The sequence below is a fragment of the Chionomys nivalis genome, chromosome 24, assembly GCF_950005125.1.
Source record: "Chionomys nivalis chromosome 24, mChiNiv1.1, whole genome shotgun sequence".
Lineage (NCBI taxonomy): Eukaryota > Metazoa > Chordata > Mammalia > Rodentia > Cricetidae > Chionomys > Chionomys nivalis.
This window is the reverse complement of record NC_080109.1, coordinates 17,637,197-17,653,521: the sequence shown is the minus strand read 5'-3', so window position 1 is coordinate 17,653,521 and position 16,325 is coordinate 17,637,197. Positions and strand designations below refer to the sequence as shown.

At 40.7% G+C, this 16,325-nt stretch overlaps 1 protein-coding gene across 22 annotated transcripts in view; it reads left to right on the top strand.

The window, feature by feature from the left end:
* Window positions 1-16,325, top strand: part of Mbnl1 (muscleblind like splicing regulator 1) — a 170,242-nt gene that overhangs the window by 119,916 nt on the left and 34,001 nt on the right. For all 22 annotated transcript variants that reach the window (XM_057757047.1, XM_057757030.1, XM_057757048.1 and 19 more), the window contains one exon: window positions 15,807-15,977. In XM_057757047.1, the coding sequence (XP_057613030.1) occupies window positions 15,909-15,977 (69 nt within the window). In that variant the 5' untranslated portion in view covers window positions 15,807-15,908. The remainder of the gene's footprint in view (window positions 1-15,806; window positions 15,978-16,325) is intronic.

The window sequence follows — 16,325 nt, the reverse complement described above, 5'->3', positions numbered from 1 at the left end:
TTTTTAAAAATTTACCTGTTCTCAGTGGAGATAATTGAAATTTATACATGGCAGAGTTGGCAAAGTGACTTCACTTTACAGTGTCAGACCCAAGGAAACTCTGCTCCCCCAAATTCTGGTACTCATTCCCCTCTTCCAAAGAAACCATTTCCTTATCACTTTCAGAGGGAGATAATGACTATCTGTGGTATCTGTTAGCAAAAGTGCTGGTCTCCAGGATCTCCCAGGGTCTACCACTCCCTGTGCTGGTCTCCAGGATCTCCCAGGGTCTAACACTCCCTGTGGCTCTTGTCAGCTCGTCTCATCCCACCCTTAAACTCACGGGCTTCCCTTCCCCAGCTTCGCGGTTCCTCCTGACCCTACTATTTCAGCTCCGCTCCCTTTCTCTTAGTTGTCCTCTCTTGGCCTCCTCTCCTGTGCCCTTCTCTTGGTCTCCTTTGCCCACACTCTCTTCATCTTCTTCTCTCATTTTCCACGCTTCTGTCTCATGGCCACGTCCAATCTGCTGGTCTTGTTAAATCTACTATTTCCTCTCCCTGCTGTGGACTCTTCGAGATGCCTGTGACTGAACCCTCCCCCATATCTATAATAAAAACCTTCCCCACAACCATACCTTGGAGCGGTCATGTCCTCAGTTTATACATTTAGTGTCTAAACCCTCAGTTTATACATCTGTTGTTAAAACCTCCTGGTAGGGTATAAGTGAACCCCTTTCAAGGGGCCCGGCCTTTCTTAAGCAAATGAAGCTGCTGATTTGACTCTCCTAAGGTGTGTATGGATCATTCCTTTCTGCTGGCTTCTGCCCCCTCCGTATTTGACTCCAAATTCTAGATTCTACCCCTTCACCTGCTCCTCTCTACTTGCTGTGCTTCTTCACTGAGATTTGGAGTATCTCATGGTCTGCCTGACTCCTAGAGCCCACTTCACCCTTCTGGTGCCCTTCACAAGGAAAAGCTCTGGCTCTCCCTCTACCTTCTTCTCTCCTCTTCTGCTGGATTAAGTATCACCTCACAACTTCCTGCTTTGTCTCTTGGCTTGGTAGAGCCCACTGTGACTGTTACAGCCTCCTGAAACCCCATCATATGGAAAAGGGGTGCCTCCTCTCCGTGATTTGGGACATTTCTCTCTGATAAGTCTCTCCATCCACTTGGCGATGATCCACATTGAAGTTGTTATCACCAGGACCTTTTTCTCTCTCATCCATGTCCGTTTCTCCCTCCCCATACATTCTCAGCTCCCTCCTGAAGCTCCCTCTTCTTCCCCCTAGGAGCTTCCTGATATCTGTCCCCCTCCATCCCTCCCTGGAGCCTGCCACTTCTTCCTTAGACCTGCATGATATTGGAATCCTTTCTGGGGCAGAGTTTCTGTTTGCAACCCTTGTTTCTTCTGTCTCTCAGCTTCCTCCTGGAGCTTATTGGAACCCTCCCTGGTGGTAGAGTTCCTGTTTTTGACCCTTTCTCTTTTCCTCCTTAGACCAAGAGATTGTATTAAGCCTTAATATCTGATTGCAAGAGGTCTGGTCTCAGTACAGTTCAGTGGTCACAAAACGGCACACTTGATTTTTAAATTATCACATATTCAACAACTTCTGCCACCACACAAGCCAATAATCTCTGAAAGTTTCTTTTTTCTAAGCCCTTTTTTTTACTTTCTACTCTTGAAAATCTTTTGTCTCTATGTATTTTCTTTCTGCGCTCAATAAAAATCTCTGAAAGCTATTATGTAGACTCTGTCTCAGGATTTGTGAATTTATTGGATGTGACTTAAAATCTATAAAATCTGTAATTAAAAAGTTAGCTTAAAACTTGCAACAAAAAGCTGATAGTTAAAATCTCTACCTTAATTTTCTATATAATGCTATATATGTCATTGAGATTCAACTCATGTTTAGAAAAATAGATCTGCTACAGCATACTATAGATGTAACTTGGATCCAACATTTGTTTAGTAAAATAGATGTTTTCTGAATAGCAACCATGTTGTTGCCTCCATCTTGCTGATGACCTTGTCAGGATGGAAGCAACCATGTGACTGGAAGCCATCTTCACTAAGGTTAAAAGAGAGTACATACCTTGTCACTTCACCACCACATTAATTAAAATGACCATGTGGTATAAGCCAAGTAAGATAGTAGTAAAACAAATGCTTCTTAGACCTACTGAGCCCTCTGCTTATTGCATCTTCTTTTTAGACTAAGGAGCCAACAGCAAGTCTCCAAGATGTTTTGAATTAGATGGATATTGGTATGATAATGGAGTGAGCTGAAATTTATGAAGGGCAGTAGGAGCAAAGTGACTATGCTTTACAGAGTCTATGTGTTATGTGTTACCAGAAATGATAGCTCTGGGAAGAGGGACTTGAAGATGAGCCTTTGCTGTTCTTCTCACTAATTCTCTGATTTGGGGCCTGGGGAGGGAGGGAGAGAGGGAGAGAGAGGGAGAGAGGGAGAGAGGGAGGGAGGGAGAGAGAGAGAGAGAGAGAGAGAGAGAGAGAGAGAGAGAGAGAGAGAGAGAGAGAGAGAGCGCGCACGTGTGTGTTTTCGTGTTTATTGCTATGTGCCTTATCTTAGGAAATAAAATGTCATGCATCTTTTTGAGACAAAAATGTAGAACTGAAATTGCAAAGTAACAGAGTAAAACGTTAATGGGATACAAAGTTCAACCACATGAGCCTTTTGTACATACTTACATTTTATCTCATGTACTGCTTGAAAACTAAAAGAAAAGAAAAGAAATGAGTGGAATTCTTTTGAAAGCCTGTATGCTTATCCTACCTCTGCCCATGAATAAACAACCACCCCAGAATTTGCGCCTTTGCAAAGCACAAAAGGAGAACAAAAACGCCCAGTGTTAGTCATTAGTTTTTCAATAATAAATGTCTGATTTAACTTTTTCTTTAACCACTTTCTATTTTAGTACTCCCTGGCAAATTACGTAAGAACCATAATTGGGCGAGCTGAAATCTCTGGGCAGGGAAATCACTTGGAAGAAGGCAGATATGTTACAAAAGCAGCAGCTCGGAACAGCTCAGTGTTCTGCCAGTACTATGGTGCTCCGATGAAAGGCAGATACTCCAGGGTGCTATAGTGATGTGAGGAAAGCTTCCATAAGACACAAACATATTCCTGAGGGAAACAACGTACGAGGGCTCCACACTTCTGGTTTAGACTTTTTAGGTCATATTTCAGAAGTAACTGACTGCAGTTTCTTTCTTCGTGGGATATATTATGAATGATTTTGACATTTTGATTTGTGTCGGTTCAGGCCAGTTGCATTATTCATCGCAGGATAATCCTGGTAATTTCTTAAACTAGCAATTTGAGACTTTTCTGGTGTGTACAACGTCAGGATGGCTCTCAGGAGCTCCCTTGCTCCTCCTCACTTGATTAGTGTAGACAGCTGTTTTGCCTTAGGTGGTTAGATAGTAAATAACCACCCAAACTACTATTAGCTCTTGGGTTTGTTTAATGAGTGCAGTCTTTCTATGCCCTTACGCCATCTCACCTGGCCTGTGTTCCAAACTGGCAGCTGCAAAGACACCAAGCAAGGGGCTATTCTTTGCTTACATTTGGGGCCCTTACTGCCCCTTGAGCTATGCCTACATCCTTTCCTTAACTCTCTGACCTTGCTGCCTTGAGCAAACCCTGCTCGCCTGGTTGGTTTAGCTACAATCAGCTGACACTCCTGAATGTTTCCACCCAGTCTGTGGTATAGTTCTTATTTCTGTCTTACTCATGGAGGGCACCTGGCTGTTTGGATTCTGTTCTGGGAAGTCACTGTGTTAAAAGACAATATGGTGGTTCAGTGGTCCAGTGGCGTACACCTTTAATCCCAGCACTTGCAAGGCAGAGGCAGGTGAATCTATGAGTTCGAGGCCAGCTTGGTCTACAGAACGAGTTCCAGGGCAGCCAGGGACACACAGAAAAACCCTGATTTGAATGCCCTCCTCAAAAAAAAAAAAAAAAAGAAAGAAAGAAAGAAAGAAAGAAAGAAAGAAAGAAAGAAAGAAAGAAAGGAAGAAGGGAAACGGAACGAAACTACAGTGGCAGAATGAGTATCAGACCAACATTTGAGAACTTAACTGTGTTACCAAAATCTGATTTGGGGCAAGTTATTTATCCTCTCTTAGTCTTTTTTTTTTTTTTTCTTTCTGTGATGATGTGGACTGTGAAGAGCCATGGTTCACACCTTCTCTGGGTCTGATACAGTAAAAGGATGAGCGTGTGAACCTGATAAGCAAGCTCACTGCTGAAATAACCCAGGCACTGTTACAGCTGGGAGGACTCTTAACAGAGACTTAAAAGTTCTTGGAGGAGGTGGCACTTAACCTGGGTCTTTAACTCCACTGAGAAGTCATCTAAGAAATGGCAGGGATGGGTGGGTGGAGAGCGGTTTGTATCTGGGTAAGCGTGGATACGGACATATCTTGTGCAAGGGCTTAAACATGGCTTAGCATGACCTGTACACAGTATGTGTGCATGTGCTGTGCTACCAGTCAGATACACATCTAGTTTTCTAAATAATTTTATGGACTCAATATATTTATAGTGAATTTCGGAAGCAAATAATATAGTGTGGGAATATGCATTTTCTATCTATATAATAGTGAAATAGCGTTTTACATGAAAATAAGTAGTAAAAATAAACTATAATCAAAAGATTATAGGTTGTCGAAGACCCTACCTAGTCTTAAAAGAACTTCGCAAGGCTTGCAAGGTTCCCGTGATGTGGAGAGCGAGCCAGGAGAGTGACTTGGGTCTAGTCGTTTCCATTTATTGAGTCCCAGCCACAGCTGAAGTTTGTAGACATTCTCTAATTTAGTGTCCACATCATCCTTTGGTTTCTCTGATCATCATTTTCATGGAGGAGGAAGTTGCATTCAAGGTAGACCTTCTAATAGAGTCAAAGGTGCGACTTGAGCAGAAAGCTTTCTGCCAAGCCGGCACTCTCACTTTCTCCTACCAACTCTGGGAACCATGGGGCTCTAAGGTTGTGCTGGGTAGGAACACTCCACTGAATGACCGTGGGTCCTGCTTGCAGGCCCGGGGAGCTGTGCCTGGCCAGCAGTGTTAACCATGAAATGGAACATATGGTAGGAAATTAGAGCAGAAAGCAACTCTAATCGGAGGAAAAGGGGCGACAGGATGTGAGTCAGTGCAGATTCTGGGGGAGATACAGAAAAACGGTTGAGACTATCTTTTTGAGCAAAATGTCCTTTCTGAGTGGATCCACCAAGAGGCCATGTGTCTGATGCCTTGTTCTCAGACTCCGCAAGCTGGTGAACTCTGAAAATATATTTTCAGTATTTGTAAGCATGTCAACTTATATTTTGTTCAAAGGGACTAAATACTATAAGATTAAGAGGTATTAAAATAAAACAAACTCCATTAACAGGTCCTTTCTGAAATATAGTCAGGGACGCATACTTTAGTCTCCTTTGCCCAGCATAGGCTGTGGATACATGAACTATGAGGCATAGTAAGCTCCCTTCTGGAAAACATTCTCCAGGGGAGGAAGATGGGTAAACAATACACAGATGAGGAGAGAGAGTTTTACTCTATGGAAAATGAAAAGAATTCTTCCTGTTAAGTCCACCTGCTTCAGGAAGAAATAGGATGTGGGAATGGCAGGCATGCTCCTCAAGGCATGCTACCCTGCACACGGCACACCAGTCTGGATGTGTTGGTAACGAGGAGAAAAGCATCGCATGACATCTCTATGCGCCTCTTCTCTTACATTCGCATTTGGCTTATTATGAAAACAGTGTTGCCACGTCTGCACTCGCGCCAGGCACCACAGCTCCATCCGTGCCATCCTAATCACTTGAAATATGCTCTGCAGCTTGGGGATCTGTTCAGAGCGCAGCACCCTGGGATGACTAAGCTTTTTCGGGATTGCATGCTCACAGGGTGATTTCACTGTCAAGATCATCTATAGTGGCTTTCTAAATTTCTGTGGTTTGTACTTGCTTTTATTATTTGCTGGTATGGAGCCAATCTCCCCAAACACCAAAGATGTAAAATGTGTCCTTGTAGTGTCTTATTCCTCAAGATAAACATTCAGGGAATGTTTTTGAATGTTACTTTAGATATTTGAGGGGCTTCTCTGGGAAGCCAATGGGAGACTTGGGGTGAGAGACTTGCAGAGAGCAGGAGAGAGACAGGCTCACGTAACTTGTGTCCTGATAATACCACTTTTTGCTTCAAGATCTTTTCCACCCTGATTGCTTTTGCTGCTGCTGCCAGCACCCTATGGAGCTGTGTCCTGGGCTCATGAAACAGTTTTTTTTTTTTCTTCTCACTGTAGCCTCAAGTCTGAGAGGGGTGATAGCTGTGCACAATTTTAGTGGATCGTCATGGGGATGGGAAGTGGGATTTCCCCCCTAAGAACTGAAGAACCAGTGTAATTGAACACACTTTGTTCAGGTACAAAGTTGGCCTGTCAGAAAGAGATGCTGGTGAACTGGTGCTGAGCCCTCTTATCAGCTCACCCTTCCTTCCTTCTGTGTCATTCGCACAAACAGTAACCTTTAAAGCTAGACTTGAGCAGCATTTTTGAGCACAGAAAGTGTCAGTGTATTTTAAATTAGGGAATCATGTTGGGTTATGGGCCACTACTGAAATATTAGGGGGGAAAGAATCTCATATTTGGCAAAGTTAATGATATGCATAAAGCCCAAAGAGGAGTGTGGTGAAGTAATTTTAGTAAAATACAAATAAATGTGAAAAAGACAACAAACTGTTGTTTATTTTAGTGTAAGAAATTGTTTAATCACCAATTCTATACACTAGGTATATTGTCATAGCTAGTAGATTTTTAAGATTTATAATAAAAATATTAACATTATTTGGTGAAAATATACAGCATAGATGCTTTAAAAGTTGTCATGACAATGATGAGTATCAGTTCAGTATGTAAAAGCAAGATTAATTTTTATATATTTGTAGGCATTTTAGGATCCAATAGGAATAATTGTAGTATTTTTGTTATATAAATGTAAGTGGACTTTATCAAAATGTTCCCACTTTTTGATTTTCTTTAGTTCTTTTATATCCATGAATAAAAAACATGCCCCTTAAAGCTCACCATATGTATTTCTCTCTCTCTCTCTCTCTCTCTCTCTCTCTCTCTCTCTCTCTCTCTCTCTGTACCTTTTATATAATTTCAGATGTATGCAAATCAAAGAAGTCCATGAAATGCATGGATAATTCACTCACTCTTGACACTCCACATTTCTTATTGAAATGAAGTGTGTGGAGCAATACCCTATGAGCACGGGTAATGCACTTGGTAGGAATGTGTATCCTAGCACAGTGTCTAGGAGCACCAGCTCAGTGGGTAGATTGGGGTCTGCTGGGTTCAGTGGTGTATTTATGTGCAGTCCACATATACCATGTGTGCTCCAGCAAATGTAAAAGAACCTGTAAAATAACTGTGATGCAGGGGCATTAAGTGATCAACATTTATTATGTGCTTAGCATAGTGCTTAACACAGGAGCGTCATGTAAGCATTATTATTCCTTTATTGTGATAAGATATGTGTTTTGGCTTTAAGGAGAGGAAGATGTAAAATGGAGGTTTTGTTTATATATGAACCAGGAGCTAGCATGAGGCTGCAAACAGCTATGCTAGTAAGCCTTCTAAAGATGGTTGTGAGCAGCGTGCATGTATTTCACCTAAGTTTACCCCCTTTTTATCTGTGCCATATTATAATCCACCTAGTTACGGCACAGGGATGAGTTGTGTACTGTTTATGAGGTACTTTCTGTTCTGCGGCTGGAAAACATGCCCTACAAACACACCACCAAAGATTATTATGTAAACATTGGTCTTTTAGATTATTAGCTGGCTTGATTTGAAACCCATAAAATGGCACAAGTGTTTCAGCCATAGTTTAGAAGTCTGAGAGTCACTATGCTGAAAAATAACTGAAGCAATTGAAAGGAATAATATAAATGCAGTGATCTGCCATTTCCAGTTTTATGCTGCTATAAAAAAGCAGCCAGCACATGTTGGACTGTTTAATGGCACTGACACCTATCAAATGTCACTGGACTTCACAAGGTCAGAGAGACTCCACTTTGGTTCAGGGGTGCAGACTGAATCCATCTTGGGATCCCACAAGGACTCTGGAACCAGGAACATCGATGGTGCTAGAAAAGACTCCATGACATTAATGTCTGTAGCATAGGGTCCACGGGTATAAGGGAAGCAAAATTGTCCCTTTGTGTTCCATGCCATCAGAGGCAGCTCTAAATAGGTCTGGATTTCTGACAACGACCGTACAGGTGCCGCTCTCAACAGTTGCGTGTGTGTATGATCTCTCACAAACAAAAGCTGCTGGAGGGAGACATGATATTTTGGTCACAAGAATGTCTTTGATTTGCGGCCTTTTTCCCTTTCTCCCCCTACCCCTCAGGCAGCCAACCCAAGCTCCTGCATTCAGGACACTGAGCAGAGGTATAGAGTTTCACTTCTGTCATTTCCAGGATGATTAATGCAGTTGCGCAAGGCGAGCTCCCGAGCACTCTGGGAAAGCCACAGTACCCCACTGAGGTAGAGTGCCTCGATACTGCGTCAGCAAGGAGGGTATTTTGGGATATTGTAAATGTCACTATTGGTTTTAATATACAAGAATCTTCATCATCAAACCTTAGGAATGTTCTACAAGACAGCGCCTAGAACCGCTATTGAGTTCTGAAAATGACTTTTTAAATACCTAAAACTGTTAACTAAATTTCCCATTTGTGACCCAGTTAGATAGTGTTGAGGAGGGAGTTTAGTGTGTATTAAATGGAGCCAGTGTTCTTTCAAGTAATGATAAATTATAAAGTCAACAGGCTGTGTGCGATGCGTGTAATAAGAGGTTTTCAGGGTGCCAGAAAAGAGGAACGCCTAAATTCCCAGCACTTTCTGTTTTGGCTGGATACATATTCCGTATCTATGATAAACTAATTGTAAGAAATTAGGACATAATGTATTTCAACTAGCCTCTGGTAAAAATATTAACTCTTAGACTTTTTTTTTTATAGAAACATGAAAGAAAAATAGATAAATATTGAAACTCATTTTCTCAGAAATTACAAGTTTTTAAAATTTGCAGCTGTTAGTAGTTGATTAAATTAGAAGGAATAACTGGTCAACCACCTGCTCCTTTTCCTTTGAATTTCTCAGTACAAACTTAGTACTTTATGTTTGAGAAAATTTCCAGATTAACTTCCTCCATTTAAAATGGTGAAATATTTAAGGTACATATAGCTAATTTTAGATTATCACACACACATATATATATATGTGATATATATATACACATACATACAGAATTAATAGACTGAAGTCTTAATCCCAGGGTATGTTTGTAAATGAGGATCTTAAGGCTAGAACTAAGAACATGAAGCCACAAGACTAGAACTCTGATCTAACGCTGATGTAACAAGAAATACCACAGAGCTTATAGCAGTACTGTCTCTGTCTCCTTCCCTCCCTCTCTCTCCCCCTTTCCATCCTTTGTTCCCTTCGTCCCTCAAAGACAAGGTGCCCATGAAGAGAGTTCTGATTGAAAACTGGATAGGATACACTTTCATCATAAATTTTTAGCTTCTAAAACTGAGAAAATGAATGTCTGTTTGAATGACTGTAGTAGTTTTGTTATGGCACCCCTAGAGGACCAATAGAGTGTCCATTATATTTCACTGGTTATATAAATCAGTGGTTCTTTCTCAACTGGTAATCATCCCAATGACAGCCACTGCTTGTTCCTACCTAGGCATGATAGTGTTACAGGGAGCTGGTGCCACCAATCACCTGTACCACAACATTTATATATGGCCCTAGTTGCCAATAATGGTGAGGTTGGAAAACATAGAATGTCTTTTTAGGGTGCAGGTTCTCTTGCAAACCAATATAAACCCTCCATGGGAGCAAGTATGTTTTAAGAAATACTACTTTATAAACTACAGTACAGTCTTTTTAGCTGCATCAATTTTTTTCTCTACACTTGCAAAATCCCATAAAATGATTCCTAGCATTAATTGAATGCACAACCATCTTTTTAAAAAAGACAAATGGAAGGATTTATATATTAGTGTTGGAATGTTTGGACTAAATACAGTTTTCTTAAAGTAAATCATATAGACTGTTGTAAATTTCCTACCACTAAAACTAGAAATTAAAATTGTAATATATGTTAGGGGCTGGAGCAGTGTCTCCATAGTTAGGAACACTTCTGTTCTTGCAGAGGGTCCAGGTTCAATTATCAGTACCTGCATGATTACTCAAAATCATTTGTAACTTCAGTTCCAGGGGAGCTGATGCCCAATTTGGGTCTCCATGTCCCCAGGCACACACATATGTACATGTAGGCAAACAAAATAAATATTAAACTATGTTAATGTCACATAGTATATTATGAATAGCATAGAAGAATAACTAGACAATGAGGTCAGTTCACAAGAAAACATTTCATGGAAGGGAGAAATCTTAGTGACCAGTGCCATTAATAATCTTATTTTGGGAAAATATGTACCAGCTGTGGGGGGGGGGGGGAACTAGCAAGAAGTTTCAGTAGGCAGCTACTTGCTTTCGCAGTCAGATTTCTGGCCAAGATCTATGCAGTAAATAGCTCCAGAAAGTGCTTCAAAAACAGTCTCTGTCTCTGATTTCACAAAGGAAATACTGGTTTTGTTTTAACCCTTGAAATAAACGATTCTAGTTTGAGGAGCCTTACTAGAAACTCGGTGTTGCCAAAGGAAGCTGGAAAAGACTTGTGAGGTGTATATAATTTGTTCATTGCCTCCCTATTCTAGTGTCTACCCAGATCTGACTGGGTAATTTCATCCCACCCATCCTTAGTATTTGGCAGCAAGACAGTACATCTTTTTAGACTCTGACTACATAATCATAGGAATCCTTTTATTTCAGGTTAATGAAAAACAATCAAAATGTAATTTTGACCTTTTTTCTTGTATTATTAAATTATTATACCTTCTAACTAAAGTGCTGTTTTATTTTTCATCATTTAGCAGGTTTTTAAAATAAATATTAGAAATCACTCAGGCACAGCATTTGCATTTTTCTGAATTCCCATCTCTTGGTTTAATGTTTTCTCCTTTCTGTCCTGTTGGTTGCCTGGCACTCACCATGGTCTCCATCTTTTCTCTTCGTGGACACGAATCACGAGTCCCATCCATTCACTTTGTGAATTCACTATGTTTACATACCCACACAATTATTTTTAAATGTGTAGTTCGGAGTTGTAAGGTTAAGAGTGGGCCATTTATTTGTTCTGAGGACTAAACCCTTTGCTCAAACAAAATTTCACTTCTTTTCGTCACAAAATTGATTATAATTTTTCAAGCTAATTGAGCTTGTCCTTAAATTCAGATGGAATGAATTTTAATATCATAACTTGCAAGTGTGATGTTCTCAGTCACTATTGTTGATTTCATTCACTTTAATGGTGATCTGAAAGTAAGACTGCCCTGGAATCAACAAGTGCAAAACACAAAAATCCCACACGAACAAATGGGTTAGAATGGAGTTTTTCTTTGGGGGATGGTTAAGGAAGCGCAGCCTGTCCATTATTGATGACTGGGTTCCATGCCTGTTTATTTTCAGGACTTTCTAAAGCTGTAGTGCTTGAGTGAGCCACTTTGTTCTTACTTGAAGGTTTTAAGGAAAGTAGGAACAATATTCAGAGTTATTGATAGCGCAGTATCCAGTTATGTAGAAAGCCTGCCTGAGCTCTTCTCAGTTTCCCTTATCACAGAGGCACAGGGCCTGCTGTGGTTATTCTGACAAAAAGACGTGGCCACATAGAGTTCACTGATTCCACGAACTCACCCAACTGAACAGCAAAGCCGCTGTTAAAAGCAATCTTTGTACAGTTACAACATAGGTGCAAGTGCACATGTCTGTGAAGACAGATGCAAATACACTCCAAGGGCAGCAAGGCACGCATGAGGACCTAAGTTCAAATCATCAGCACTGCATGAAAAGCTAACCAAGGCTGTGCTTACCGGGAATCCCAGTGCTGGGAGGGAGCAAAGGAGAATGCTCAGCTACCTGGCCAGCCAGTCTAGCCGGTTGGTGTCCTCCAGATTCAGTGAGAGACACTGTCTCAAACGATAAAGAACAATTAGTGTGAAGACTGGGAACCTGCTTGTGCACGCACGCATACCCGCACACACATCATAATCACACCACATGCACATATGCGCGCGCACACACACACACCCCACAAGCACACTATGGGCACATATGACACACATGGACATACACACACACCTGCACACACACACACATGCACATATGACACACACACAAATGTCTGTTTTTATGTTATTAAATCCTAGTAACCAAAATTAATGTGTGCTGAGGTGACATCTAAATAATTGAAAATAGTTACTCCTACATGAATCTCCAGATGTGAGCTTTACAGGCTATACAAATTTGATTTTAGACTTGTTGAGTGTATTGTCTTTTTTTACATTTTAGGGTGCCAAATACAAATGCAAGGAATGTGTGCATAGATCTCCTGACCTCCCAAATCACCTTACAGACTGCCTGCTTTGTGTGTGTGTGTATGTGTGTGTGTGTTTAAAGGCTTGTGATGAATATAAATTATTTTCTGGTCTCTGAATAAAAGCATTTGGTCAGCATAGCTCATAATAAAGATTTGGTATTAAATTTGGTTTGTATTTCATAACATTCATTAGCACTAGGATATACTGCTGTTAGCGTTACCTAAATTCTCAAAGGAAGTCATACTGCTGGTGGATTTTAGTTGTTTTGTATTTTTAGACATTTAGGTAATGCTCTAGTATAGGATGTTTGTTCTAACTTATTTCTGATCTTTTTATTTGTGGAACTTCAGTCATTCAGTAGTTTAGTCAGCACCCAACCTATTTTAAACCCCCTAAAAATCAAAGTTTATAAAATATCCCTTGCATGGATTACTGTTACTTTTTCTGTGCCTATCAAAGCAAATTCCTGTGGCTTTTCACAAGACATTTTCTGTAGTATCTTCTGTTAGGCCAGATCCATCAAAGTGCTTATGCAAATTCACATTGCTGGACCCAACTTGTGGTCATAGGCACTAGAGATAAGCTTCCCTCATGCTCTAACCCCAGTCAACACGTTGGTTTGCCATCTTGAACTTGGGTGGACGCCTTACTTCAAGCTGCCATTTCTCTGTCTAGAATGAGTAGGCATCTTCTCAAGTCTCTCCAGGAATCATCACAGGACAGAGAAGATGAGTAGGAACATCCTGTTTAAAACATATCCACAGCTTTTGGAAAGTTAGGGACCAAAATAATAAAGTTAAGCAACAGGTAAGAAGTATAGTCAGGTGATGTCTCTTCCCCTGATTAGTTATCGTAAGCACAGAAAGGAAGCCATGTGCCTGTCTGCACTTCTAAATTTCAAGGCGAATGGACCTACAAATAGTTCAGCAGGTGTAAGTGCTTGCTGTCAAGCATAGCAACCCAGGTTTCACCCCAGAACTTATGTGATGGAAGGACAGAAGTGACTCTCACAAGTGGTTCTTCGGTCTCTATGAGCATGCTGTGGCATATAATCCATATTATTTTAAAACTTTGAAAGGACGCACTGATGCAAAACTTATAACCAGGACATAAAATTCCTTTCCATGATTTCAGTCAAGGCTGTGTTCGTAGGTAGAAGGGCTGGCTTGGTGATGCATGGTGAGGGAAGGCACTAGAAAGGAGCACGAGACAAGCAACTGTTAGTATCTACAAGTTCAACGCCAGGCTTTGTTTGTGCTATTTCTGGGAATAAATACAGAAACTGACCAGTGAACTGACTGCACCTGAGTCGTCTGGGTAGACATGACCTTTTTTCTATACTTAGTCCAGTTTTAGCAAAGAAAAAGAGGTGGAGACTCTGGGAGCCAGAAGTCCTGTTTTGTGTCCAATTCTGTGGACCTATCAAGAGCCATAACTAGCAGATAATGTAAAAAGGCACCTCTTGGCAATGTTGTGTTTTGCTCCCGTTTGATATGGCATTAGGTTGTGTGGGGTTGATGTGTTTCTAAGCATGCTGTGCTGAACAGAGAGCTCACGAATTAAAGGACATAATGTCTCCGGCCATTTGCCTAGCTAATGACTTTAGAAACTAGGGTTTGGGCATTAGATGTATAAATTGAGGATATGACCGCTCCAAGATGTGGTTGAAGGGGAGATTTTTACTGGTGATATGAGGGAGGGTACAGCCGGAGGCATCTGGGAGGGTCCAGAGCAGGGAGAGAAAGTAGTAGATTTAATATGGCCAGCAGACTGGACTTGGCCATAGTGGGGATGGGGAGTGAGAGAGGATGACTGACCAGGAGATAAGAAAAAGTCTAAGAGAGAGGAGCCTGAGAGAGGAAGACAAAAAAGAGAGAGAGGGAGAGACAAAAGAGCAGGAACAAAGAGGGTGCCTAACCGAAATGGCAGGGTTATATGGGAATAAGAAGCTGAGGAAGGGAAGCCCATGGGCTGGGGAGATTCAGGATAGGGGCTGAGAGAAGCCACAGGTAGCTGTCCAGTGAGAGCCTGGAGGCCAGCACTCCTTTCGGTATGCAGATAGCTGGCCATGTGTCCCTTCTGACCATGCTGAAGACTGGCTCTTTTGGTAGAGGGAAATAGGGACAAGGGTTTGGAGGAGTGGGATTTCCTTTGGACCTGAGAAAGACTAAGGAAGCTATAGACTGTTCACAGCCTTAAACTCTCAGTATAGAGACTTGTCCTAAAAACTCTTAAAGGAGAAGAACCTAAATAGAGTATTTGACTTACAATTGTGGCATAAGCATCAGTTTTCAGAGTTAGTTTATGCAAAGTAAACAGAATTTACTTTTCTATAGATTAAAAAAGGGTAAAGGAGGTTATTGACAGCTTAATCTTTGTGATATCTTCTTAACAAACAAGGAGTTCTGAGGAGATGCACTGATGAAAAAGTTGTCAAAGTAGTTGTTGAGATGTATTTGTCAATATGGTTAAAGCATTTCCCACAATATAGCATATTATAATCTTTAATAAATGCTTCCTATGAATCATGCCAGGGTAAATGCATACTTATAGTCATTAAGCTTTAGTGATTTATTTTGATTTTTTTTCATTGTCAGTTCTTTGCAGAATGAGCATCTCTGCCTCTGATTATTTTCATAGTTTGAGGTCATGGGTCAGTGTTATCTTTGAAGGACAGAAGGCTCATTTTCACAAGTATTTGATTATCTGTAAATCTCCATTGCTGTGAGAAAATGGTAGTTCTCTTGTCAGCCTTAAAATCCCTAATGCATGAAACTTGTGAAAGTTCAGTAGCAGTTTTCATTTTATTTGTTCTGGGGTTTATTTGGAGGCATTTCCTGAAGAAACAGTGTTCTTTGAGTCCTCTAGGCTAATTTGCTTGAATTCAGTATACATAAAATAACAATGATAAGCCTGCATCAGTCTCTTCATGATTTCATGATGTTGAGGAAGAAGACCTTGTGGCCAGCATTCAAAACTTTTTAGTTGATCGTCACTGCTTTAGATTTAGCTTTGTAATTATAGACTTTTTAAAAGGAAGTAGTAACACTAACATTATGTTGAAGGAACTTCCTTCAGCTTTTGAACTTTTCAAATGTCTTAAATTCTCGTTTTGATAATACATTTGTGATTGGGTTTATTACTTTTTCTTAATGTGTAATAAAATGGTGTGAATGATAACTTTTATGAAAAACTCATAGCTATAGATGACATATTTGTGTATCATTTCTACAATTCACTAGTTTTCTGTTTCACAGTGGTGCTTGCTTCTTTCATCTTTCAGGGTCGTTGCTCCAGGGAGAACTGCAAATATCTTCACCCACCCCCACACTTAAAAACGCAGTTGGAGATTAATGGACGAAATAACTTGATTCAGCAGAAGAACATGGCCATGTTGGCCCAGCAGATGCAGCTAGCCAATGCCATGATGCCTGGTGCCCCATTACAGCCCGTGGTGAGCACGCTTTCCTCCCTATCCCTGTCTGTTTGACCAAGTGCTCCATGTCTGTGCAGAAGCAGTGACTGTATGTGAACACAGGCGGCAGTGGCCATTGCCTGGTATTTTCACCCTGTGAAGTTACTTAGCTTTGTGCCAAAGGTTTTTGGCAATTTAAAGGCTAGCATTGCTTCCCCTAACACTCTTAAAAAATTAATCATTTAACTTGCAGGTGTTAGCCTTATATTTGTTAAAATAGTCATCAAAGTCAGTTTAGGTAAGATATATTCTGTATTGCCTTTAAAGGTAATAATGATGCTTTATTTAAAAACAAAAGAAGATAGATATATAATAGTTGTTGGTTTT